The sequence below is a fragment of the Rhinopithecus roxellana genome, chromosome 13 (genome assembly GCF_007565055.1).
Source record: "Rhinopithecus roxellana isolate Shanxi Qingling chromosome 13, ASM756505v1, whole genome shotgun sequence".
Lineage (NCBI taxonomy): Eukaryota > Metazoa > Chordata > Mammalia > Primates > Cercopithecidae > Rhinopithecus > Rhinopithecus roxellana.
In genome coordinates this window covers 130186016-130213836 of record NC_044561.1, presented here as the reverse complement: position 1 = coordinate 130213836, position 27821 = coordinate 130186016, and the positions used below count along the sequence as shown (strand labels likewise).

At 46.9% G+C, this 27821-nt stretch overlaps 1 protein-coding gene across 3 annotated transcripts in view; it reads left to right on the top strand.

The window, feature by feature from the left end:
* The window catches only part of ATP9A (ATPase phospholipid transporting 9A (putative)), a 173052-nt gene extending 147303 nt beyond the window's left edge, over nt 1-25749 (top strand). Inside the window, exons 19-28 of one of the 3 annotated variants that reach the window (XM_030915035.1) lie at nt 407-505; nt 3178-3267; nt 3392-3536; nt 4642-4706; nt 8288-8443; nt 12368-12432; nt 13897-14005; nt 14904-14961; nt 17529-17732; nt 21176-25749. In XM_030915035.1, the coding sequence (XP_030770895.1) occupies nt 407-505; nt 3178-3267; nt 3392-3536; nt 4642-4706; nt 8288-8443; nt 12368-12432; nt 13897-14005; nt 14904-14961; nt 17529-17732; nt 21176-21312 (1128 nt within the window). In that variant the 3' untranslated portion in view covers nt 21313-25749. The remainder of the gene's footprint in view (nt 1-406; nt 506-3177; nt 3268-3391; nt 3537-4641; nt 4707-8287; nt 8444-12367; nt 12433-13896; nt 14006-14903; nt 14962-17528; nt 17733-21175) is intronic. The other 2 variants (XM_030915036.1, XR_004052706.1) reach the window with 2 other exon arrangements.
* The last annotated feature ends 2072 nt before the right edge of the window (nt 25750-27821 follow it).

The following is a 27821-nucleotide window of genomic DNA, read 5'->3' as shown; positions in this document are numbered from 1 at the left end:
AAAATCCACAGCATCAAAAGTGAGTGTTTCCTTAGGACACAGAAGTGTCCCCTCACCCATGCAGCCTTTCCCTTCTTTTAGGATATTTATCACTGTAAGAAAAATCCTCAGAAGGGGAATTATGTGGTCCAAGGACTGAGCTTCATAGTACCTCCTGTAGTGTGTGGCCAAACGGCCCTTTCTAGAAGCATCTGCCAGTTTTTGCTGCTAGCAGCAGTGGTTGCTTGGAGTCCCAGAGCCGTTCAGCCAGGGCGCTTGCTGTGTTGTGCTGGGGACAGCACGAGTCGGCAGGAGGTAAAAGGAACATACCAAGTTCAGCTCTATGTTCTTGGAAACTCATCTGTTGCAGATGACAGGCTGGCCTCAAAAACTAACAGACAGGACCTCTGTCATGCCATGATTTCAGGTTTGGATGCTGACAGGGGACAAGCTGGAGACAGCCACATGCACAGCGAAGAATGCGCATCTGGTGACCAGAAACCAAGACATCCACGTTTTTCGGCTGGTAAAGTGTCCTCTGTGTTAGGGCCATGTGGGGGTGATGTTCGATTTGTCCTATAACCTCGAGTGGGCCCCTTAAGAAGGGAGGGGCAGCACGTGAGTCACCTAGGGTGGGGAGCGTCAACCACGGTTGCCTTGGGTGGGATGATTAATGACCCAGGTGCCAGCTGAAGAGTTCCTTCCAGGAGTGGTTTAGGAGCACCTTCTTCTAGTCCTGTGCTAATACCGTGCTCTTAACCTTTTAGGAGGTCGTGGTCCCTTCGAGAAGCTGGTGAAAGTCAGGCACTCCCCCTGAAAGTGCAGATCCACTCATACACATGAAATTATGCATGGGATTCCTGGGATTTCACTGAACCCCTGAAAGTCAAGTCCTTGGATAAGAAAGAAATTCCAGGCCACAGATACTGGTCTATCTGCCCTCCTGAGGGGGGAAGCATTTAGGACCATTGAGGAGCCTTTTGAAGGAGGTGCATTGGATGGGCAAATGAGAAATCGCCTGCCCTTGTGGCAGGCATTGACCGAGACAGTGCACACATCAGGAACTGCTTCCAGTGAGGACTGTTCTAGGCTTTATTGCATTGGGGAGGTGGGGCGACTGGGTCCTCTTTGGGGCAGGATATAGTAATCCCACTGAAATCAGAGCCACGATGGCAAACAACTGGAGGGTCTCTAGATCTTTGGGGGTCTCCCCCTCACCCCTGCCTTTGGTCCATAGCACACAGAAGCTTAAAAATATCCAGGGATTTTTGGAATACCATAGTGTTATGTAGAGGCAGGTATAGTCAGTTCTCATCATTCACAAATTCTTTGTGAATTCTCCTCCTCCCAAAATTTATCTGTGACCTCCAAATCAGTACTCTTGATGCTTTCACGGTTATATGTAGAGTGGCTTAAATCTTTTTTTTTTTTTTTTTGGAGATGGGGCCTTGCTCTTATTGCCCAGGCTGGAGTGCAGTGGTGCAATCTCGGCTCACTGCAACCTCCGCCTCCCGGGTTCAAGCAGTTCTCCTGCCTCAGCCTCCCAAGTAGCTGGGATTACAGGCACCTGCCACCACACCTGGCTAATTTTTGTCTTTTTAGTAGAGACGGGGTTTTGCCATGCTGGCCAGGCTCATCTCGAACTCCAGACCTCAGGTGATCCTCCCACCTTGGCCTCCCAAAGTGCTGGAATTACAGATGTGAGCCACTGCACTCGGCCTAGAGTGGCTTAAAATTTTAGCTGCCTGAGACGCACATTCCCACCTGAGGTTGAACAAGGCCATGCACTGCTTCCTTTTTTCAGCCTCATGGTGAACAGGTGTCCTTTTTGCAGTCCATTTAAGTATCGGGTTTTTCGCATTTCTGTGCTTTACGTTGGCAGTTTGTCGTTTAAAATGGCCCCAGCACAGCGCTTCTTTGCTGGCTCGTGTTCTTAAGTGCAGGAAGGCTGTTGATGTGACTTATGGAGAAAATGCATGTGCTAGATGAGCTTCCTTCAGGCATGAGTTACATACAGCACTGGTGACTGTAAGTTCAATATTAATGAATCAAGGTGTCTTTAAATAGAAACACACATAAAAAAAGGTTATAAATTTATGAAGATATTGTGACCAGGGGCAAAACCCTAACCCTGTATTTCCCCTAGAGGGGATGGTTTAGTATTTGCTATTTCAGTGTTCACAGTGACTTTAGAAAACATAGCTACTATGAATAATGAGAATTGACTGTCTGTTCTAGAATTGAGGGATTGCAAACTAATGACCTATGTGCTAGCCACCTGTGTTTCTCAAAAGCAGGTATTTTGTTTTATTGGAGCGTAGACAGATCCACTCATTGGCGTATGGTGCACGACTGCTTTTGGATTATAACGGCAGAGCTGAGTGGTTGTGATGGAGACCGTGTGGGCCTCAACGCCCACAATAGTTAACATCTGGTCCTTTACAGAAAAGTGGCCCGGCTGGCCCCTGCTAGGTGCCTGGCTCTGCATACCTGTACTGTAGCATACTAGCCATGTACCTTTAGTCAGGCTAGCAAATGTCACCATGCTTCAGTTTCCTTAGGTGCAAAATAGAGCTGTCTTCTTTTGGCACCTCATAGAGCTGTGGACTGCGCACTTCACAGAGTGTGTTGTCCAATACCTGGCTTACAGTGAAAGTACAGGCTTTTTTTTTTTTTAAAGATGAGTTTTGCTCTGTTGCCCAGGCTGCCAGTGCAGTGACACGATCTCAGCTCACTGCAGCCTCCGCCTCCTGGGTTCAAGTGATTCTCCTGCCTCAGCCTCCCAAGTAGCTGGAATTACAGGCACCCGCCACCACGCCTGGCTAATTTTCTATTTTTAGTGGAGAGTAGGTTTCACCATGTTGGCAAGGCTGGTCTCAAACTCCTGACTTCAAGTGATCCGCTTGCCTCAGCCTCCCAAAGTGCTGGGGTTATAGGCATGAGCCACTGCGCGCAGCCAGTACAGGTGTTTTTAGTCCTGGGGGAAACTGTAGGTGGAGGTTGGCACATGGGCTCTCTTGATTCCTGCAGAGTCATAACCAGTAGGATTCCATTTGTTGCTGCCTCTGGTGGCAGGGGAGGGGAGGGACCCTTGGCTGGGGTGGCCGTTGTCTTCATGCTGGCTCCAGGAAGCCACTGTTTATTGTTTTATCATCTCCGGAGAGCAATGCCTCCTTCTCCATCTCTGTTCCCTTCCAGGTGACCAACCGCGGGGAGGCTCACCTTGAGTTGAACGCCTTCCGCAGGAAGCATGATTGCGCTCTGGTCATCTCGGGAGACTCCCTGGAGGTGAGCTTGGGGACCCCTGAGAGCCAGTCCTCCCAGCAGCCTGGGGCTTATCCGGCTTCGGCAGGGGCACTGCAGGCTGGGCAGTGACCTCCACCAATGCACCACCTCTCCCTCCACCCTGCAGGTTTGCCTCAAGTACTATGAGTACGAGTTCATGGAGCTGGCCTGCCAGTGCCCGGCCGTAGTCTGCTGCCGCTGTGCCCCCACCCAGAAGGCCCAGATTGTGCGCCTGCTTCAGGAGCGCACGGGCAAGCTCACCTGTGCAGTAGGTAGGCGCGGCTCAGGCTGTGCCGCTGGCCCTGGCCTGCCTGTGCGCCAGGCTCCCTTTCTCTAAGGATGTTTGGACACTGTTACTCGTTCTTCACATTCCCCAGCTCCTTTGTTCAGGTCATGCTTTTTCTCCGCCTCACAGACTTTGGCTCTTTTTGTTATTATTTTTAATATTTCCCCTGGAGAGCAGATAAGCATGTGCCAGGCCTCTACTCCTTTGCCAGTGGCTCAAGAGTGCAGCCTTCCAGTGGGTGGAGACCACACACTGTGGGGTTGGATCTGGGTTCAAATCTTTCCACTGGCTTTTCCCAGTGGGTGCCCCAGATGGCTTCTTTCACCCGTCTGAACCTCCGTTTGCTCTTGGTAGAATGGGAATAATAATTGTGGCTTCCTCAAATGGTGTCACGAGGACTCAAAGGGGTCACTTTTTTTTTTTTGGAGACGGAGTCATGCTCTGTCACCTAGCTGGAGTGCAGTGACACAATCTCAGCTGGTTGCAACCTCCACCTCCTGGGTTTCAAGTGATTCTCCTGCCCCAGCCTCCTAAGTAGCTGGGACTACAGGCACGCACCACCACGTGTGGCTGATTTTTGTATTTTTAGTAGAGATGGGGTTTCTCCATGTTGGCCAGGCTGGTCTCGAACTCCTGACCTCAGGTGATCTCCCCACCTTGGCCTCCCAAAGTACTGAGATTACAGTCATGGGCCACTGTGCCCAGCCTAAAAAGGATCGCCTTTAAAATGTGCTTGCCACGCTGCGTGGAAAGTGTCCAGTAAGAGCACTGCGAGTTGCCGCTGATGGTAATCCTGGGGTATCCCGGCCTCCGAGGAGGACAAGTGGTCATTCCTGTCCTATGTGGACACAGTCCCACTGCCACTGCTCAATGCCGGGACCCTCTGCGAGTCGCTGGGCTGTCTGACATTCAGCCACTCTGCCTGTGAAACAGGATCTTGGTAGTGCAAGGGGTTGGAGAGATGGAATGGACAGGGCAGGCCAGGCACTCAGCGAGCGCTCTGTGACAGGCGAGACTGCAGTAAAGACAAGCATGCGTTCTTGTTTAAGGTAAGAATGAAACGTCTTTTCTCTCTGGTCTGTGGCTCGCAGGGGACGGAGGCAATGACGTCAGCATGATTCAGGAATCTGACTGCGGCGTGGGAGTGGAGGGAAAGGTGAGAGCGTTTCCCTCTGCTGGGCTCCACTTGCTGGAGTTTCTTGGTTCTTTTTCCCTCAAAGACAGAGCTTTAAGGCTTCTGGAAATTCCAGATAAAGAATGATAAAACATAAGGAACCATGTGTCACAATTACCTCGTGTCACTGGGAACATAGAGGTCTGTATTGCTACATCTTATAGACAGATGAATGTTGGCTTTTTGTTTGCCCAGACCTAAATTTAAAAAAAAAGAAAAAGTGTGTCTAGGCCAGGCGTGGTGGCTCACACCTGTAATCCCAACACTTTGGGAGGCTGAGGCGAGTGGATCACTTGAGGTCAGGATTTTGAGGCCAGCCTGGCCAACATGGAGAAACTGTGTCTCTACTGAAAATACAAAAATTAGCTGGGCATGGTGGTGGGTGCCTGTAATCACAGCTACTTGGGAGGCTGAGGTAGGAGAATCGCTTGAACCCGGGAGGCAGGGGTTGCAGTGAGCCGAGATCGTGCCATTGCGCTCCAGCCTGGGCAACAGAGCGAGACTCCATCTCAAAAAAAAAAAAAAAAAAAAAAAAAGAAGCAAAAAGAAGCATTTCTCTATATCCTTAGGGTATGGTAAGTGTAATTCAGACTTCCCTGGGACAGTCAGCATTGTCAGGAAAAGCCTTAGTTATCCTGCTCTGTGCTGATCTCTTGGGCGCACGATGGAAGAATATCGCTTGCTTCACTTCTCACCAAAAGGCCTTGGCAGCTACAATTTTTAAAAGCTGGTGTGTTATGAAATATTATTTCTTTTTCTCCTTGCCAATTGTGCGCTTGCCTCTTATAGTTTACTCAGCCCTAATTCGTGACCTCTAAATGACAAGAGGCAAGAAGATGGGTCACTGAGTTTGTTAGGACTGTGTGTGAAGGGCCGGAAGTGGTGGCTCATACCTGTAATCCCAGCAGTTTGGGAGGCTGAGGCAGGAGGATCACTTGAGCTTAGGAGTTCGAGACCAGCCTGGTCAACATGGTGAAACCCTGTCTGTACTAAAAATACAAAAATTAGCCGGGCATGGTGGCAGGTACCTCTAATCCCACCTACTCAGGAGGCTGAGGCAGGAGAATCACTTGAACCCGGAAAGTGGAGGTTGCAGTGAACCGAGATTGAGCCCCTGCATTCTTGCCTGGGTGAAAGAACAAAACCCCATCTCAAAAAAAAGGAAAAGAGGTTATGTGCAAAGTATCGGAGTGCCCAGGCCCAGAGGGAGCAGGAGAGATGCTCCCCTGTCCATACTGTTGCATAGCTTTGGCTGACCCTTAGGGCTTTTTTTTCCCCACACTTTCCCCCCCTTTCTGGTTCTCTGGTTCTCAGCAAGATGACGATGATTCGAAGTTGCGGAGTGAAATGATTTTTGAATGAGATATATCAGAAGTCTGTATAGATTTCCTGAATACAGTTTTTAAGAAGCATGTTTGAGTTTAATGGAATTCTCTACCAGTTCTTATAAAGCTTAAAGCATTTTCCCTTCTATTAAAAATTATATTCTGATTCCTTTGTTTCTTGGGATATAAAAGTAATACTGCTCACTATAAAAAATGAAAAGAATCTAGGCCAGGCTTGGTGGCTCACACCTGTAATCCCAGCGCATTGGGGGGCCAAGGTGGGCATATCACCTGAGGTCAGGAGTTCAAGACCAGCCTGGCCAACACGGTGAGACCCCATCTCTACTAAAAATACAAAAATTAGCCAGGCATGGTAGTGGGTTCTTGTAATTCTAGCTACTCAGGAGACTGAGGCAGGAGAATTGCTTGAACCCATAAGGCAGAGGTTGCAGTGAGGGAGATTGTGCCACTGCACTCTGGGTGACAGAGTGAGACTCTGTCTCAAAAATATATATAACATAAAAAATCTAGAAGTAAAACACATCTTTTAGGTAACTGCATCAAATGAGTAACACTGGTTTTTCTCCCAACATTTTTTCTCTGTGTATATTACTGGTTATGAGTGTGTATATATTTGCTATCTATACATATATCTTACACATGTATATATATATAATTTTCATGTGTATTTTTTAAAGTGAAAACACACAGTACATTTTGTTATGCAGCTTGCTTAAATCTGTTACATCATGGATTTGTTCCTACATGAGAGCATACAGAGCCATCACTTCTTACTCTGACTCTACCTTTTTATTTTGAAAAATGTCAAAAGTTGAAATAGAACAATGGAAAAGTTGAAATAGAACAGTGAGCATCCATCTACCCTTCACTTTGGCCAGCTGTTACTATTTGCCACATTCTCTTTCTTTGAATCAGTAGAAAGTAAATTGCATGTAATGTTACCCCTAAATATTTCAGCTGGATCTCTTTAGAACAAGGAGGTTCTCCCACACAAAGAAAGTAACATCATAACCCCCCTTGCCCCGTGTAACATTGATATAATGGACTATATAATATTCATGCCCAAATTCCCCCATCTGTCCTCTAAGTGTCTTCACAGCTTAAATAATAAAAGCTCCAGGAAGGATTGCAAATCCCACTTATTAGCAGGTCCTCGTGTTTCTGATCTTCTTTGTTGTAGAACACTTTTCTCTCTCTTTTTTTGGTTGGAGGGTGTTTTGTTTTTCACGTCAGTGGTATTTTTGAAGCATTCAGGACAGTTGTAGGGCGTCTCATGGCACGCATTCCTTGAGCCCGTGAGGCTGATTCGGTTCCGATTCTGCTTTGGCACGAGCACTGCACAAGGGGAATTCGTGTTCTTCCTGTTACATCACATCCAGAGGCTCTCATCTCCTTCTGTCCCTTTAATGTTGGCTGTCACCGCCTTTTAAAAATGAGAGAATTTGACCAGGTGCAGCTGCTCATGCCTGGAATCCCAGCACTTTGAGAGGCTGAGGCTAGCAGATGGCTTGAGCTCAGGAGTTTGAGACCAACCTCGGCAACATGGAGAAACCCCATCTCTACGAAAAATAACAAAATTAGTCAGGTGTGGTGGTGCGTGTCTGTGCTCCCAGCTGCTCGGGAGGCTGAGGTGGGAGGATGGCTTGAACCTGGGAGGCAGAAGTTGCAGTAAGCCGAGATCACACCACTGCACTCCAGCCTGGGTGACAGAGTGGGACCCAGTCTCAAGAAAAAATAAAAATTAAAAAATACAAAATGGGAGAATTCCATTATGTGGTTGCACTGCAAGTTATTCCCACTTCTGTGAGTGTGCAGAGCTGTATATTCAGGAATATCCTGTCTAACATTGTTAGTAGCTCCGGGTTTTCGCCTCATATTTAATTAGCTCTTAAGGGAACTAAATGTTTTAAAATATCTATCTTTAAATGATTCTTTGTTACTTATGGGGTGGGCTGAACTTCCAAGGCCTAATATTAGATCCACTTGACCTCCAAATTATAACTATATCGATTCAGAATGGTTTTTATTTAAATAAATTCCCCCTTTAAAATTAAATTTAGACTTCGACCACCAACTGCGTTTAGCTTGAAACCAAAGAATTTCTTTCTTGAAGTTCTTCAGAGATCTCCTTACAATGTCTTGCTTTTTCAATTAAAGAAAATGTGTTTGCCCTGACCTCTTGTGCTTCTGACGGCGCCTAATTTTATTGGATTTTAGGAAGGAAAACAGGCTTCGTTGGCTGCAGACTTCTCCATCACTCAATTTAAGCATCTTGGCCGGTTGCTTATGGTGCACGGCCGGAACAGCTACAAGCGGTCAGCCGCCCTCAGCCAGTTCGTGATTCACAGGAGCCTCTGTATCAGCACCATGCAGGTGAGTGGACCGCTGGCTCCTCTGCACATGTACATGTGGCTGTACCATGTAGGTAAGTGGACAGCTGGTCCCTCTGCGCAGGTGCATATGGCTATGTGATTATCATGGAAAAAGCCTGGGAATTAGACTATGCTTTGGAGCTGTCACCCCCACCTCGCCAGTTTAAATCCTCCACCTGGCTACATTCCAGCTGATAGACCTTGAGCCAGTCCGTGAACTTCTTGGTGCTCAAGATTCCTCCCCCGTTAAGCGGTGCTGGTCATTCCTGCCATGTGGTGTGGATGTGTGTGTTAGCAGTGGTGACATCCAGTACCTGGCATGGGGCAAGTGGAGTGTACATGAGTTATTTTAATTGTGGGTAGATTGTTATAATTTGTTTGCTGGAGTGAAAGACGCAGAGTTAAATGCTGAATGACTATTCAGCCCCCAGTTTTTCACCTTTTGCAGAGGTAAGGGCCATCAGAGAACAACCACTAAAGAAGAACTTACTTTGCTTGTGTGCTTCCTGTGCCCTAGGCATCAGGCTAAGTGTTTGCAATGCAGTGTCTCACATAAGCCTCACAATAGCCTGAGCCCATTTTACGGATGGGGAGGCTGAGGCTGAGTATGGATGATAAATTTGAAGTGTCCCACAGGGATTCAGTCAGCTCAGGCAGGTGGACCTCAAAGCCTGCAGTCACAATCTGAGTATCCTTCTTGATACACTTGTCATGGAGGGCCTGGGACTGTGTCCACTTGCAGGGGTCAGCATGACACCTGGCGCTGAGGTTGCCTCGGCATCGCGGTTCTGTCTCCCGGCAGAGCCCAGTGGGGGAACTGAGTTTGGTTATTGTGATCACGAATACCCTTGGAAGTTAACATCTTGCTCCCCTCTTGCTTTTTCATGAAAGGATTCTAGAGTATATATTTTCCCACCTTCTCTCTCACAGACTCCTTCAACATATGTCATCATAGGACAGGCACAGTGGCTCATGCCTGTAATCCCAGCACTTTGGGAGGCCGAGGTGGGTGGATCACTTCAGGCCAGGAGTTTGAGACCAGCCTGGTCAACATGGTGAAACCCTGTCTCTACTAAAAATACAAAAATTAGCTGGATGTGGTGGCACGCTCCTATAATCCCAGCTACTTGGGAGGCTAAGGCACGAGAATCACTTGAACCTGGGAAGTGGAGGTTGCAGTGAGCTGAGATCACACCACTGCACTCCAGCCTGGGCAACAGAGTGAGACTCCATCTCAAAACCAACAACAAAATTTGCCATCAGTCTGTAGCAATTAAGTGTGGAGTAGAAAGGAGTAGAAAGGAGGCTAAAGGAGGGAAAGAAAATATTTTTGGTGTTGCAGAGCTGTTGATTGATCTTCCTTTTTGGGCATTGAGGTGAAAATGCTCCCAGCTGAGTGGTGAGAACGTAGGCGCAGTAGATCCTGGAACTCACGTCTCCTTCTGGCCATACCGCTAGGGATCTGTGAGACCTTGAGCAAATAACTTTACCACTCTAGGCCTCAGTCTTCCCACCTGGAAAATGGGGACGATGAGACCCTCCTTGCCTTCGGACAGGGCCACTGTGAAAAACAGAGAGGTTTTTAAGACATCAGTGCTAAGGCATCCTTACCGTGATTAGTAGACGTGAAACAAGGTAATATGTAAACATCAGGTGATATTTTAATTTGTTTAATTATACTTGAAAGGCAGTCTGCCTTTCAAGCACCAGGTAGTGCTGCTTTGGGTATGTGAGAATTCACCATCCACTGGCTACACCCCAGTTTTTTGGGGGTGATTTTATGTTTTAAATATCTATTGCATTTGTGAGTAGGGGAGCCTTAAAGTGACTTTCATCAAAATGATCTAAACCCAAACAGCTGCTGTGGTTCACCAGACCACATGTGTACTTTTATGTTAACTCGCCAATTAAACAGGATAATGCTGTGGTTTTAATCATTGGGAGATTAATCAGCCCATCCTTGGACACATACACAAAAGCTGGCCGGGATGAGCTGACTTCTTAAAAAACTGGATGTTACCGTTAACATTGATGTAGAAAAAGAATTCCAGGATGAGGCATTGTTCTTTATGCTAAAGAAAATGCCTTTGGCCGGGCGCCGTGGCCCAAGCCTGTAATCCCAGCACTTTGGGAGGCCGAGACGGGCGGATCACGAGGTCAGGAGATCGAGACCATCCTGGCTAACACGGCGAAACCCCGTCTCTACTAAAAAATACAAAAAAAACTAGCCGGGCGAGGTGGTGGGCGCCTGTAGTCCCAGCTACTTGGGAGGCTGAGGCAGGAGAATGGCGTGAACCCGGGAGGTGGAGCTTGCAGTGAGCTGAGATCCGGCCACTGCACTCCAGCCTGGGCGACAGAGCGAGACTCCGTCTCAAAAAAAAAAAAAAAAAAAAAAAAAAAAAAGAAAGAAAATGCCTTTAACCCGTGTCCACCGTGCTGAAAATGGCCAAGAGCAAGTCCCAGTTAGAATTACACCAGGACATGGGTCTGCCAGAGAACACAGTGTTTTTATTTTTCCCAAAGTACTGTCATCGAGATGAAGACTGTGTGGTTAGGATGACCCTTTTAGAGGAGGGGGTTCCTGATACTGGTTTGGAAAATAAACACCAGATTCTTGATATTTTTACAACCGTCCTTCCTATGCAGCGGCCCAGCCTGGGTGAAAAGTCACCGGAAAAGTGGCTTTTCCAGCACAGCCAGGGCGAACCGGGGCTTCTCGTGACCATAGCGCTCAGGAGCACCTGCGCTCTGAGCTCTGTGCCGAGAAAGCACGTGTTTCTCACATGCTTTCTCTCTGTGTCCATTGAAGGTGCTCTGGGGAGCTAGCCCTGGTCTGATGCTATTTCTGATTACTAGGATATCTCTGCCTCGCTTTCTTCTAATTTCTAAAAGCCTTCAGGCAGCATTTGTCTCTGGCCTTCCTTCAGCTTTATACGAATAGGTAGCAGCTTAGAGACCATGCTTCCTCTGTTAGCCCATAGAGGTCCAGAGACAGAGCTAACAGAGCTTCAAGCCTGATTCTGGAAGAGTACAAGAACATGAAAGAATATAGTCAGGGGTTCCTTGAGCTGTGCTCTGTGCGACCTTCCATGGCCTGGTCCCATCTTCCCCACAGGTCCTCCCCAGCCTATTCATCATTACCAGCAGCTAATATTTTCCAAAGCAAGAAGCAGACATTTCCATGAGGGTTTGTAAATATCTTCATTGCTTCTGTCTAATTGCAAAAATAATCTGTCACCATGTGCTCTTTTCAAAAATTTCCCCAAATACTGAAACATGTAATATAAGAAGTGAAGCCTTCTCTGCCATCCCAGCCCCCGTAGACACTGCAGAGGCTCTTTTTCCGTATGCGTTTCCGTGTCTCCGGCAGCTTGGTTAGCAGCGTGCGTGCCTGCAGAGGTGGGGATTCCGAGCTGTTTAGAAGTGTGCGCTCTGGGACCACAGCTGGGCTTGAGTCCTGCAGTTCACCTGCTCAGCCTCCCCTTCTGTAAAGCGTGGGTGATAGTAGGACTTGATCCTATGGCTGCTCTGGAGATCAGCTGTGCTCATGTGCAAAGCATTCCTGGGTCCTGGAACTTAATAAATGTTCACAATGGGCTGAGTAGACCCTGGAGCTGTAATACATCACCCTACCCAGGAGTGATTCCTGGATTTGCTGCTTAGGAGCTGTGTGGGCTTGAGCAAGCCACATACCCTCTCTGTGCCTCACTTTCTGCTTTGCATAATGAGGATGACGAGAATCGTACCTACTTCATAGGGTTGTTGTTGATGTTGTGAGAATGAAATGAGCAAATCCATGTAAAGTACCTTATAGCAGTGTCGGCGAGGGTGAGTGCTATGTAAGTATCAGGTGTTATTTTTATTCTGTAAAGGTAAGGGATTTTGTCATGACTTTTGGTGACGTCCTCCTTTCTCCTTGGCACAGGCTGTCTTTTCCTCCGTGTTTTACTTTGCCTCCGTCCCTCTCTATCAAGGATTCCTCATCATTGGGTAAGGAAATCCTGCCAAGGAATTAATTGTTTACAAAACCTTCTTGAAATGCCACAGCAGAGAGAAGAAACATGGTGGGAAAATTCTTGGGTCCCTAAGCCACATTGGTCCCAGCCCCAGCGAATGTAGGCCCAGCACCGTGCTTTAGAACCTCCTTGAATTAACAAGGTTTTGAGCTGTTGAGCCCTTAACCAGATGAAGGAAGTGGAGTTGGAGATGTATGTGGTGTGTTGCGCTTTGCCATTTATAACTGGTCTTGAAAAAATACTCCAGGGTTATCAGTTGATTGAGGAGAGCAAGGCGGAAGGTTTGCAGACTTGGTGATTTCACTGGGGTCTTAATAAAAAGGGAAGGGGGATCTGAAAAATGCCCTCCTGGCCTGAACCGAGCCCAGTAGAAGTCCCGTCCGTGGAGCTCCAAGGAGGGCCTTAGTCCATTGCCTCAGGGACGTGCGAGTAGCAGAGCTTGACTGCTATGCCACAGTGACAGAGATGGTGTCACTTGAGCCTTTGCAGCCCGCAAACCCACTCCCATTACTGACCTGGAACTTCTGGCTGATCCTTCTGACCTTTCCAGAGAATGTGCTCAGTCGCTGAATCACCCAGGTAGGTGGAGTTTGGTTACCGAGTGTCCTAGATACAGATACATGCAGCTGAGGCCCCTCCTGGTTAGGAGGAGACGGAGGGCGCGGGAAGCCCAGCTGTGCTCTGGAGAGTCTCACAGAGTCCGCTCTCCATCCTACTGTGTTGGCCGATGAGTTCAGCCTGAGAGGAGGCACTGGAATTCTGCCTGCTTCTAACTGGAAAAGCGGCCTGTCTTTTGTCGGGTTCTGGAAGAGTACGAGAACATGACAGAATATAGTCAGGGGTTCCTTGAGCTGTGCTCTGTGCGACCTTCCATGGCCTGGTCCCTCTTCCCCATGGGTCCTCATTTCCTCTTCTGTCGCCCTCAGCCCCAGCCCCACTGGCCTTCTGGCTGTTCTTCAGACATGGCAGCCACTCCCACCTCAGTGCCTTTGCACTGGTGGTTCCTTCTCCCTGGAAAGCTCATCCTCCTGGGACTGGCTTGGCTGGCCCTCACCTCTTGTGGGTGTGCACTCAAATGTTCTGTACCTCAGCCTCTAAAATTGTACCATCACCCCCCTACACACAGACACACACATACACATCTTATTTCCTCTACCCCATTATATTTTTCTCTTTAGCACTTATCTCTAACACACGTAGAGTTTACCTAATTTATTTGTTTATTGACTCACTGACCAGGATGAAAGCTCTTGAGGGCAGACATTTTTGTCCATTTTTCCTCTTAGGTTTCTGGTGCTTACAGCCAGCTCTGGAGCATAATAGACAAGCAGTAAATAGTTGTTAGAGGCGTGGATGGGACTTGGGCGCCGGAGGCTGGCATAGCACATAGCTCTGATTGTGTCGGCCAGGTCTTACCAATGGCGATTTTCTCTCCCAGGTACTCCACAATTTACACCATGTTTCCTGTGTTTTCTCTGGTCCTGGACAAAGATGTCAAGTCGGAAGTTGCCATGCTGTATCCTGAGCTCTACAAGGATCTTCTCAAGGTTCTGTTAGCTTCTCAGTCCCTCCTTCTTCCCTTCCTCCTTTCCTTTTCTCTTCCTTCCTTCCCTCCCTGCTTTTTTTCTTTTAATTTATTTCGCACAGACCCTCCATTTCTGATTTGAATACACTTGAACTGGTAGCTTTCTTACTTTTGGGGGGAAGGTGTGGGAGTTTACATTTTTTTTTAAAGCGGTAATATATGCACTATTATAAAGAACGTGAAAGAGTACAGTAATAGATAAACTGAAAACAAGCCAACTCACGACTTCGAAAAAGCCCCTGACAGTTCTGCTTTGCAGCTGCAACTTACGTTTGCTCCCAGAGATGTTCTTGTGTACGCTTCCAAAACGTGTGTGTGATGGTGTGTGCGTAGGCATGTGTATAATTTTATTTGTCTTCAAGGGATTTTTACCCAAAGGAAGACTTATTTCCATTTAATGTTAATTCTTTTTTTTTGAGACTAAGTCTGTCACACAGACTGGAGTGTAGTGGCTCAGTCTCAGCTCACTGCAACCTCCACTTCCTGGGTTCAAGCGATTCTCCTGCTTCAGCCTCCTGAGTTGCTGGGATTACGGGCATGCACTACCATGCCTAATTTTTGTATTTTTAGTAAAGAGGGCGTTTCACCATGTTGGCCAGGCTGGTCTCGAACTCCTGACCTCAAGTGATCCACTTGCGTCAGCCTTCCAAAGTGCTGGGATTACAGATGTGAGCCACAGCGCCTGGCCAATTCTTTTTTTAAAGAACTAATTCCTCCAATGTGTTCAGATGTGTGTGAGCCACTTTTTTGATGAAGACAGATGGGTTGCCTTATCTAGTTAGCGGGAGAATAACGTGAACACTGATGCTGCGTGAGCCCCCTACAAAACCGGCTCTAACCTTTCTCTCTCTCTTGTTTAGGGACGGCCATTGTCCTACAAGACATTCTTAATATGGGTTTTGATTAGCATCTATCAAGGTAAGGATGAGTGGAGACACCTGTTTGTCTTGTGCTCTGGCACTGACTCAAGGATGTCCCCTTCTTGTCTGTAGAAGAAGAAGAGAAGAAACTGGAATCCAAAATAGCGGGAAGGAGGGCGGCAGTGTGACCCAGGGGGGACACTGATCACCCTGTATAAGGACTTGAACATCAGATATGCGCAGTGGTGCTGTCTGAGAAATGAGGTAGTGAAGCCAGAGGAAGGCGGCGGACAGTAGTCAAAGCCTGTGGGGCTGCTCCACCCACGAGGCAAAAGGTGGTTGCTTTCTGGAATGTTCTGAAACCTTTTCTGAGAGTCAGATCAAGTCGTAGTTTTGGAAAAACATGTTTACTTCAGTGGCCTCCAGAGGGAGTCTCCCAGGCTATAGAGGCTTTGTAAGATGACCTATTGGGATATAAGAAGAAAATAGCAAAACTTCTGTTTGTATTTATTTTTTCTAACTCTTTTACATTTATATATATATAAAATATATATATATATATATATATATATATTTATTTATTTATTTATATATTTTTGAGACACAGGGCAAAGCCACCGTGCCCAGAATCCTCTTTTTTTGGTATTTCTATTTTTATGTGTGTTTTGTAGTGCACATAATAGATCTTATATACTTACAAAATATGTAATATATAGAAACAGAGTGAGACCCTGGGCGACGGAGTGTCTCACTGTGTTGCCCAGGCTGGAATGCAGTGGAGCAATCACGGCTCACTGTAGCCTCGACCTCCCCAGACTCAGGTGATCCCCCCACCTCAGCCTTCTGAGTCTGGGACCACAGGTATGCACCACCACCAAATCAGTTGCCAAATCAGTTCATTTCTTCCCAATTGACTGTGAGCCAAGAGTCCCTGAGGGTCCAGCAAGATGACCTCATGCTGTGCTGTGGACCCCATCGGGTGCTGACACGGGCTTTAATTCCTATCTAGAAACCTGTTTCTAGTTCAGCATCATAGACTACAGGTGTGCACCACCACACCCGGCTAATGTTTGTATTTTTTGTAGAGACTTGAGGTCTCACCATGTTGCGCAGGCTGAACTCAAACTCCTGGCCTCAAGCAGGTCTCTTGCCTCAACCTCACGAAGTGTTGGGATTACAGGCATGAGCCACTGTGTCCGGAATCCTCATTCTTTTTTAGTATTTCCATTTTTATGTATGTTTTGTAGTGCATATATTTGTGAAATGGTCCTAATATTTCTATATATCTGGACAGGTACATATATATAACTTACAAATAAACATGTATATATGGGGTTTATTATTATTATTATTATTTTTGAGAAAGTTTTGCTCTTTTGTCCAGGCTGGAGTGTAGTGGCATGATTTCAGCTCATTGCAACCTCTGCCTTACGGTTTCAAGCAATTCTCCTGCCTCAGCCTCCCGAATAGCTGGTATTACAGGTGCCCACCACCGCACCCACCTAATTTTTGTATTTTCAGTAGAGATGGGGTTTCACCATATTGGCCAGGCTGGTCTCGAACTCCTGACCTTGTAATCCACCCGCCTTGGCCTCCCAAAGTGTTGGGATTACAGGCGTGAGCTACTGCGCCTGACTATGGTTTATTTTTTTAAAAATAAATTTACTGTTCATGTCACCTATTGGAGTTTATTCTTTTTTTTTTTGAAACAGAGTCTTGCTCTGTCACCCAGGCTGGAGTGCAGTGGCATGATCTTGGCTCACTGCAACTTCCACCTCCGAGGTTCAAGCAGTTCTCATGCCTCAGCCTCTTGAGTAGCTGGGACTACAGGCATGCACTTCCACACCCAGCTAATTTTTGTATTTTTAGTAGAGACAGGGTTTCGCCATGGTGGCCAGTCTAGTCTTGAACTCCTGGCCTCAAGTGATCCGCCTGCCTCAGCCTCCCAAAGTTCTGATTACAGGTGTGAGTCACCACATCATTTTATTTGTTTGTTTATTTATTTATTTATTTTTTTTGAGACAAGGTCTCACTCTGTCACCCAGGCTGGAGTGCAGTGGTACAATCTCGGCTCACTGTAACCTCCACCTCCCAGGCTCAAGTGATCCTCCCACCTCAGCCTCCTAAGTAGCTAGGACTGCAGGTGCATGCCACCACACCTGGCTAATTTTTGTATTTTTTGTAAAGATGGGGTTTCACCATGTTGCCCAAGCTGGTCTCGAACTTCTGAGCTCAAGCAATCTGCCCACCTTGGCCTCCCAAAGTGTGGGGATTCCAGGCGTGAGCTACTGCAGCTGGCCGTGGCTCCCTCATTTTAAATATTATATTTAACTTTCTATTTCTTTCATCAACTCTAGACAGTTATTCTCTCCCTCCCTGCCTTACTTCCTTTTTTCTCCCTTGTTCTCACTTTGTAGTTATAGATTATTTATCCTACAAAGTCAAAGAGGAAAAATCAGAAAACTATAGGTTCAGACCTGAATAATGCACCAGTCATTAACCTCATGTAACAAGTGATACCTTTCATGTCTAAATGAAAAACGCAGAAAGGAACCAGGTGTGAGCGAGCAGGGCGCGGCTTTTGCAGGGAGGGGCGAGGGGAACACCCTTCTCTGGCGTTTGCAGGGAGCACCATCATGTACGGCGCGCTGCTGCTGTTTGAGTCGGAGTTCGTGCACATCGTGGCCATCTCCTTCACCTCGCTGATCCTCACCGAGCTGCTCATGGTGGCGCTGACCATCCAGACCTGGCACTGGCTCATGACAGTGGCTGAGCTGCTCAGCCTGGCCTGCTACATCGCCTCCCTGGTGTTCTTACACGAGTTTATCGGTAAGACCCCTGAATGCTTAAGCCCCGTCCATCACTCCCAGTGAATCTGGCCCAGAGGTCTCACTGCCATATGAGGGAAGGGGGTTCCCAGCGCTCGGCCTGGGCTCTTCCTCCAGCAGTCCTTCCCGCTCAGCTGTCCGCGTTTTCTTACAGGTGTTCCCTAGGGACAGGTGTAGTTGTGCTTCAGGGTGTGAAATTGAGGACAGAGGGCGTGATTGCAGTAGAGTGTTTTTCTTTTTCTTTTTTTTGAGTCGGAGTCTTGCTCTGTCACCTTTTTTTGGCCACAAAACCTTTTTGTTCTCCTGAAATCTGAATCTGAAGTCCAATCTATGAAACTGATAAAAGGGGACTTGTGATGGCAAAGTGGCAGTGCTGGGAGGTGCCCAGCCCCAGAACCTTGCCTGTGCAACCCTGCCTTGCTGCTGTGTCCTGATAGAGCTCCTTAGGGACTCCATGGATCTCAGAATAAAATCTGCTGCTCCGCACAGCAAACCAAGTGCTGAAGGTACTCGCCAATTCCGTAGACGTGGGAGTCCCTGCTGTGTGCCAGGATTATGGTGGCAGATGAGGTGGACGGGCTCGCCAGGGAGCTGCCGTTCTCATGGGGAACACATGCTAAACACACATCAGTGAGTCTGTGAGCACAGGAGTATCAGATGTGATCAAGTTACCAAAAGAAAAACGGGGTAAGGTGCTAGACACCCAGGCAGGCCCCAAATAAAAAATGTTTTGGAGGCCGGGCACGGTGGCTCACACCTGTAATCCCAGCACTTTGGGAGGCTGAGGCAGGCAGATCACGAGGTCAGGAGTTCGAGACTGGTCTGGCCAACAATGGCGAAACCCCATCTCTACTAAAAATACAAAAATCAGCCAGGCGTGGTGGCACACACGTGTAGTCCCAGCTACTTGGTTGGCTGAGGCCGGAGAATCACCTGAACCCGGGAGGCGAAGGTTGCAGTGAGCTGAGATCGCACCACTGCACTCCAGCCTGGGTGACAGAGTAAGACTCTGTTTCTAAATAAATAAATAAAGTTATGGGAATGTAGAGATGGGGGAGTGTCGGCCCTTCCTAAGGTGGGGTGGCGGCAGATTGCTCTGACCTCAGTAGTGATTCCAGGTACTCTTGGGCTTGTCCAGTGTCAGCCACTGTCTCTAGATGGACCAGCCTGGCTTCATCACCCTTCCATGCTGACCTCATTTGCTTTGCCATATCAGTTAATTTCTTCCTAATTGATTGAGCCACAAGTCCCTGCAGGGCCACCCAGATGACCCCATGCTGTGCTATGGACCCCATCGGGTGCTGACACAGGCTTTAATTCCTGTCTAGAAACCTGTTTCTAGTTCAGCGTCATAAACTTGGAACACGGGCACAGTTCAGATGACCCAGCATTTTCTGTGTTGTGCTGTGGATGGATTCTGAACTCTAATCTTGGTTTCCCCTGCACAGGGCAAACTCAAGCCGCTATGGCTTTGGAACCTCAGGGCCAGGGGTCATCCTGAAAGTCTAGCTGGTGCAGCAGACAGGCCTCTTTACACCTCTTTCCTATTCAGTAGAAGCATTTAAGTTTCTGTCTGTGTTATTTAAACAAAAAACCCTCAGAGTGATACTGTTTCTCCTTTATCAACTGAGGGAGCAGGGCCGCGAAACTGCTTCTCTGCTGAAGCAGCTCATGTGTGTTCAAGATTGCAGATAGACTCCCTCTGGGGGGAACTTTCAGTTATGACAACCCTCTCACGCCCCATCCTCCGTGGGAAGCCTGCAGGGGCCAGCAGTGGCCCATCCCTTGATCCTTTGCCCCAGGCCTTCTCAGTGGGGCTGATGTGGTCCCCACCACCTGGGGAACAAACATTGGTCTTTGGTGGGGTGTGAACAAACCCTAATCCTTTACATATAAAGGAGATGTATCTCTAATATTATAAACAGATACACAGTTTATCTGTGACATTAACATTTCATGGAGCTGGTTGATTAGGGAAGAAAAGAAGTCTAAAAAGCTTCCTTAAGGGGCAATAATGAGAAAAAGGCAGAGAAACTCAACCTTACCCTGGAAGCATCTTTGATCACGGCTCTTCTGACAGCTTCCAAAGCTCCTGAAGGTTTTAGTAAAGGTAAAAGAACCATCCCCTGAAAAGTAAAGGTTTCACAGCTGCGGCACCAGTTTCTAGAAAGGATTTGTGAGCATTTACTGCAGCTCCAAGAACTAAAGGAGCATCGCTGTAAAAAGTGGAGTTTTAAAGCAGTTTCACCCTTGTCACTAGTCTCTAGACAGCGTTTTGTGAGACCTACTGTGTGCTCAAAGGCTTGGGCCTGAGGTGGTCACAGAGATGTGGCCCCTGCTCAGGAATCTCAACTTGTTTTTGATAGGGACACACCACAGAGCCAGGTCAGAGGTGAAGGAAAACCACAGGGTGGGTTGAGCCTTGGGCCTGGCACTTAGTAGGTGCTGCCTCAGTACCAGCTGCATTTCAGCATCCTGTGCTCACAAAGTGGGGAAGGGGCTTACTGTGGCTTCTGCTATATTGAAAGCCACAAGCTGTCACTCCTCTCTTAAGAAAACTTCATAACCAGGTTCAGCATCCTGCAGCAGGAAAGGCAGTACCCCTGCGCGCCCACCCCACACCTTCCATCAGAGTCCCTGAGGGTCAGCCTAAGCCTGTGTCTGACGAGGGGGTCTGAGCCCACTTTGCACCATGACCCAGATTTATCCCGTGGCTTTCTGCGACCATCACTAGAAGCAGAAGGTGCATTTGAATGTCACTTTCCGCTTGCCAGTGGCCAGGGCTTAGAAAGAAAGACTCTCCAACTGTTAGACAATACCAAATCAAAAGCATCTCTGCGTTTTCTTCCCCTGTCATTTTCTTTCCTTCTTTTTTTTCTCTTTTTTTTTTTTTTTTTTTTTGAGACAGTGTCTTACTCTGTTGCCCAGGGTGGAGTGCGGTGGTGCAATCTTGGCTTGCTGTCATCTCGAGCTCCCCGGGCTCAGATGATCCTCCTGAGTAGCTGGGACTATAGGCGTGCACCACCATGCCTGGCTAATTTTTGTATTTTTTGTAGAGACAGGGTTTTGCTATGTTGCCCAGACTGGTCTCAAACTCCTGGGTTCAAGTCTTCTGCCCGCCTTGGCCTCCCAAAGTGCTGGGATTAAGGCATGAGCCACCGCATCTAGTGGCTCCCATAGTTTTCTTCTCCTGGGTGTTGAAAGTAGCATTTCACTATCAGGAAGCTACAGGAGAGTGAGGAATATCAAGCTGGCGGCACTGTGTACTCTTAGCCATGGTACCTTCCCTTACAGTCCATAGAAGGAGAGGGCCAATGCCAGGAGGCTGTGGGTTTGTAACGGGAGATGACTTTCCCTTTGATAGCTGTGACACCTGTTTCTGGACCACACGGGCCTTCCGGAATATTCCTGCCTGCTCACTGCTGTCTTCCCGTTTGCTTGCAGATGTGTACTTCATCACCACCTTGTCATTCTTGTGGAAAGTCTCCGTCATCACTCTGGTCAGCTGCCTCCCTCTCTATGTCCTCAAGTACCTGCGAAGACGGTTCTCTCCCCCCAGCTACTCAAAGCTCACGTCGTAGGCCGTGTGCTCGCTGGAGGGGGCCCTGGTCTCGGCGCTTCCCTGATGGACAGAGCTCAAGTTCCATTTATATTAACCGCCACCTGTGGGTTTTGCAGTAATTGCTAACACGTGCAGTTTTAATGGGAAGAGGCTCTGCGCCTAAACGGAGCTCTAACGCTGCATCAACGGGAGGGAGGGTCCTGAAAGAGACCCATCTGGGCCTGTCTGAACCCCTCGTTCTTCATGTCTGAGTGAATGTGAATATGTTAAAGCTGGTGGCTCTGCTGGGAGGTTTATGTGGGTCACTGTGCGAGCTTCCTTATGACTTGAATTTTGTCGTCATGTGATAAAAGTTTCTGTGTAGCTGAAGGTTGTAGAAGGCTTGTGTTTTTTTGTTTTTTTCAACAGTCCTAATGTGTATGTATTCTTTATGTCTTTCTTGCTCTTACAAAGAGGTGTCAGAAAAATAGAAAGCTCTTGGTGTCAGTGTGGGAGGAAAAGACAGTGACATTTGGTAAAAAGTTATCCACACAATCATCTCCATTCGGAAATGCTAAGTATCATCTCCAGCCAGCCCTGCTTACCCAAGTTACACTGGATTCCTGGGATCGTAACGAATAAATGAGAGGAGAGGGAGAGTGTCCTAAATCCAATCTGTTATCCTTGATCTGATTCAGCAACCATAGTGTGTGAGTTGACTTCACCTGCCACCTCGTAAAAGAATTTCAGAGGTGTGATCCCGCTTTATTGGGACCTGGTAACAATTACAAAGCCAGTGGCTGTCTGAGAACGACCTCAGACGTTTTCAGCAGAGTTGTTTTAGCAGGAAACGTGCCACTGAATGGCCCCTAAATGTGTCAACAGTATGATAAGAGACTCAACTAATTCTTTAGACAACATGGCAGATGTGACTCAGATCCTCCAAGACCAAAGCGGAAAGGTCAGGGGGCTGGGACTCTTCTCTTCCATAGAAGCCTGTTTCCTGTTAGGAGGCACAACGGAGGATGACCCCACGAAGGCAGAGGCATCTTGCTGGGCTGCCATTCATTGGTGGCAGCTTTCAGAACAAGGAACCCCTGGTGGGAGGACGCCCAGGCTGCAGCTTTGGGATCTGGGATCTGTTCCACTGTCGGCAGATTTCAAGGGGAACTTGCTGAAAGGCAGCCAGTGGTAAAGATTTCTCCCCTACCAGGATGGACTACACTGCGTGCATGTTTCTTATAAAGCTGTGGTTTGTTTCAGAGGAGGAAGGGAGTTTGCAGTCGCTGGACGTGGTAGAGCAAGGCATTCTTGGGTTTTCAAGTCACTTCTTGCAGAAGCCACATATGCATGCCATAAGGGTTAAGTTGGTGGATCTTCAAGAGCCAAGTGTGGTTGAAATCTTGGATTTGCGTTTACTGCTTGATGAGTACATATCCTTCAAACCCTCCGCCTGGCTCTACTTCTGTGTGCCTCAGACATGTACATTACAGCCTGGTTTCTGACGCCTACTAACTCCTGCTCCTGGAGAGCTGGAGACATGAGGATCAAATAGTCCCTTGCCTTTGGAGCACTCTTGATAAGCTTTTGTATTTTGTGTTGTCCTTTTAAAACGTTCTAGAATGACTTTGTGTTCTACGTTGCAGGCACTGATAAATTGGCTGTTGACACCACATCTATTTTGTCTTATGATTCTGCAGCTTTGCAGTATTTTCCCCTATCTGATTCAGCCATTTCTGCCAGAGGGAAAAGGTCGGCAGAAAAGATGTATTGAATGAATAGTTAAGGATAGGATCTTTGTCCAAAAATTTCAGAAAGATTGAGCAAATCTGACGTCTTCATTGAGTGAGTTTCTGTTTTCAAAGGTGGAGGAGAAAGTTGTGTTGGAAGTTTTTAAGCCTCTGTTTTCTTGGAAGTCAGTCTGTAATGCTGGGAAGTCTTAAGATAGTCCCGTTTAGAGTTTGCAGACCCTGAACCTGGCTCTGTAATGCTGAGAAGTCTGAAGATAGTTCTGTCAACGCTTTGGAAACTCTGTAGCTGGCTTTGCTCGGAGATTCGGGATGCTGGGTCCTGCAGACAGGGCATGTGGGAGCCTCATCAGGAGGTTTTAGAGGTTTCCAGCAGAAGCAGAATACAGATGGTCTCCCTGGCCTTTTCCTTATATTCTCAATTTTGATTGAGGTGCGCAAGTTGACTGTTAAACCCAACACATAAGATACTGGTTGACATCTTCAAGGGAGAATGCTTCCAGGAGGGGCTGAAGAAGCCATAGCTGGAAGTGGAAGGTACTCGTCAGTGTTCTCCACAAACCTTTTTACTCTGTTGTCTCAGCCGCACTGGGGCGGAGGCAGTCAAGGGTGAGAAGGACCAGAACTCAAGTGCAAACTACCACGTGGGTGGCCCATCCCATCCGCGGGCAGGTGGCTGACGCCATTCACTGAACGGTCCCTGAGCATCTAGGAATGCCCACACCATGCTTCTCAAACGCTGGAGACGCAAAGGCAGGAGGATTCAGTCCGGTGAGAGTACACGATCTTTACCTGCACAAATCAGACTGTAAGCCCAGCAGAGAACCCCAGGGGTGCCTGGGCATTTCTCGGAGGTTATCTTAGTTGTGGTGGGGAAGACAAAGAAATAAGCAAACAAGAAACTAGAGTTACTGTACAAGAAACTCTCCTGAGTTTGTAAACCTAAAGCATAAGGATTCAGTTGACCTTTTTCTTGGTTCATCAATCCGGAAGGAACTTACATAAAGCGCCATTGACGCTCTCACCTGGGAGCTCCATGGGCCTTAAGTCTTTGACAGCCAATTTAATTTGAGGTCAGAGGGCCTCGAGGTACTGTTTGAACACTGTTTGAACACTTTTCCTGAAAGCAAAACTCACAGCTCCCTGCGCCCTCTGACAACACTAGCTATTTCTGCCAGAGTAAGAACTTCTATTATTTATTTTTTTTATTGTTCATATGTCTTTTGGTGATGGTTGTGTGACGGGGCAGCAGGATCTATTTGGTTTCTTTTTTTTCCACCTCCTTCCTTTTTGTCTCTCTTTTTTTTTCCTCTAAGAAAATCACCAGACTAGTTTTTCCATCTTGAGTAATTTCTTGTATGGGACAGTTTTGATCCTCATTTTGAAAGCATGCCTGTGCACATGTGTGTTGCCTGTGGTGCCAGGTGAGACAGGTGGCACTAACTCCAGCTGCTTGGAAGGCATCCCAGGGAGCATCTTAAAGTTGAGCAGACCTCCTGTTTCCAGCCCCTGGGGCCAATAGGCCACATGCTGGAACTAGCATTGTAAAATTTCCATCCCAGTTCCGCTCCCCTGGAGTGAAACCTTTTTTTTTTTTTTGTGACAGTAAACCTTAAAAACCATTGTCTCTTTATGAACATTTCCTCAGTTTCTTCTCTGCTGAAAATGTAAGCCATGCTACTTTTTAATGTATTTTGAAATTTGTGCTCATTGGAAATCGATATGCTAATGCCTCCCCCAACCCCCGCCAGACTTTTCTTTTTATACTTTGTCTTGTTTTTACTGGGGTGGGCTGGGCATGCTTGCGTGCCTTTAGGGCAGCATTTTAAATCTTTGCCAAAATTGCAAATGGGACATGTACATTCTTCTGCTCCATCCTACTTAAACACCTATCAGCTATTTTTATCTTTAACCTTTTCTGTATGTTTGAAGTGTGTGGGGTGTGTGTGCGTGTGTGTGTGTGTGAAAGAGACAGCGAGAGAATATCATGTAAAGTTTTTTGAAGAACTGTTTGGTTTTCATTGCATTAAAATTCTATCACTCCCAGCTTTGTTTTCGTTTAAAAAATTATACAAAGAGCTTTGTAAATACAACAGATTTTATTTCTCCCCCCTTTTGTAATGTACAGCTTTTTTTGCTGTTTATATATACTTAAAATATTCCCATGAGTTATGTCCAGTTCTTCTTGGAAAAAAATATATTATGTTTTTGAATGGAACTGCAAAGCATCCTGCAGCGCGTGAGCAACCCTCCACCTGGAGCTCTGACGCATCTTTTCAGGCCGAAGTGGCATTACCCGTGAATCTGTCTTCTCCACCACAGCATGGTTTGAGGCACAGTCTGTTAACATGGCTGGGCCCTGTCAGTGACTATTGTGTTTGTGGGGTCAGGTGGGGGGCATGGTATTTGCAAAAAACCAAATTATGGCTAATTTATTATTTTGTTGCAGTGGGGTTAACTGTAAACTCATGTAAGAGTCCGTGATTTCCTCATTAGTTGATCTCTGTCTCTGTAATCCTCATTGCAAAGTTTCACCAGGACAGCATTTTTTGATTAGAGGGGACCTCTGGCACAGTATGCTTTAATTTAGCAGGAACTTCCAGATGATTTAAATTCTCGATGCTGTGATGACACACATACGATCTTTCGTGTTTCTGAGAGACTCTACTTTCATTGTTTGCCAGCGTGGCTCGTTGCTGTTGCCCAATAAAGCTTGTGTACGTTCTGCCTTGGGGGATTATTTTAATTTGTACAGAAACATGAATTCTGGTGTCAAAATGAGGACTTTTTATTATAATGCTCCTATTTTCTCTTTATTTCATGGTACATGAAATGTAAAGAAAACTCTTTCCAGTTCAAAAAATTATTTTGATTTTGGCAAAAAAAAAAAAACCACACAAATCAATGCACGTTGTTTATTATTCTGTACTACTGTCCATCCCAGACATGTCAGGATTTCAGAAGGTGATAGATATAAATGGAAAATAAGATGAAAACCATAAGCTTCATATTGTATTTCTATACACGGTCCTTGATGACTCTGGAATCTTTTTTTTTTTTAATCAAGGGATGGAACATTTAAAAACAGTTAAGTTTTAGGCAAGAAAAAAAAAAAAATTAAGGCTGGGCGCAGTGGCTCACACCTGTAATCCCAGCTTTGGGAGACCAAGGCAGGAGGATTGCTTGAGCCCGGACTTTGAGACTAGCCTGGATAACATGGCGAAACTCATGTACAAAAAAATACAAGAAAACGAGTTGGGTGTACTGACTTCATTCAGCCTCTGGTCCCAGCGACTTGGGAAGCTGAGGTGGAACAATCATCTGAGCCTTGGAGGTTGAAGCTGCAGTGAGTCGTGACTGTGCCACTGCACTCCTGCCTGGGCGACAGAGCAAGACTCCGGCTCAAAAAAAAAAAAAAAAAAAAAAGCTGTTGTGTAGGAAGTAGTTGAAATCCAGTGATTTCAATCGGCTGATTTTTGTCCCTTGGGGCACAGGTGGTAGTATGAAGACTTTTTCAGTTGTAGCTTGGGGAAGAGGAGTGCTACAGGCAAGGGATGCTGCTGCGCACCCTATGATTCACCGGTGGTCCCCACAACAGAGCCCAAAGTGTCAAAAGTGCCAACATTGAGAAACCCAAATTTTTTTTTTTTTTTTTTTGAGATGGAGTCTTATTCTGTTACCCAGGCTGGAGTGCAGTGGTGCGATCTCGGCTCACTGCAACTTCCGCCTCCCAGGTTCAGGCAATTCTCCTGCCTCAGCCTTTTGAGTAGCTGGGACTACAGGCGCCTGCCACCACGCCTGGTTAATTTTTGTATCTTTAGCAGAGACGAGATTTCACCATATTGGCCAGGCTAGTCCTGAACTCCCGGTCTCAGGTGATCCACCCGCCTTGGCCTCCCAAAGTGCTGGGATTACAGGCATGAGCCCCCGTGCCCAGCCAGAGAAACCCTAATTTAATCGGCACGTGTCAGCTGTACCATTTGTATTTGTAAAAGGGCCCAGAGGTATAAGCTGGTATGTCTCAGGAAGCAAGTTATGCCTCCGACTACTATACCAAATACTAGACCAAATGGTATAATTACCATTGGTCTCTGCAGTGTGAGCTGCTGGTTCCCTCTTTTTGGTTCTCAATGGAAAGGGCCGTCCTCAGTAAATGGATTAGAAAGATAATTGTAACTTAGTTGTGTTTTCTCATGACAGCGGCAAAAGGAAGGTATGTGCTGTGAAAGGTAGGGACCGACCATGCTTTTTCTTAAACGTGTGCTAGCCCTGCACGACTTTAGGCCTCTGCATTTGCCTGCGGTGAAATTCCGTCCATGTGCGGACGGACACTCCTCCGCCGGAGCCGCTAGGGGGAACTTGAGGACTGAAAGACATTGCTGTTTCCTGTTTTCCACAACCAGCCGGACCCCACGTGCCCAACTGCCCAGAGTTTCAAGACGGTGCTTTCATAGCTTCAGAATTTATTTCATGGCCAGAGGCCCCGTGAAAAACAGACATTTCTTTTCATGTTGTTGACCAGAATATTTTGCTGGACTTAGTTAAAAAAAAAAAAAAAAAAAAAGAAGGGGGGTGTGAGAGATGAATATTTATTTGCTCTTGGATATTTGCATTTTTGAATAACTGGCAAGTAGGAATCTTTGCCAATTCACTGTTCAGGCTACTAAGGTTTTGAGACGAAATGTACCAACACCCCAAGTACTTTTAGTGTTTTTGTTATGAAACTTTTCAGGGTGACATGAAGCCCTGCGGTATTTGTGAGGAGGTCTATAAATGATGGATTTGCTCACCTCAAAATAGA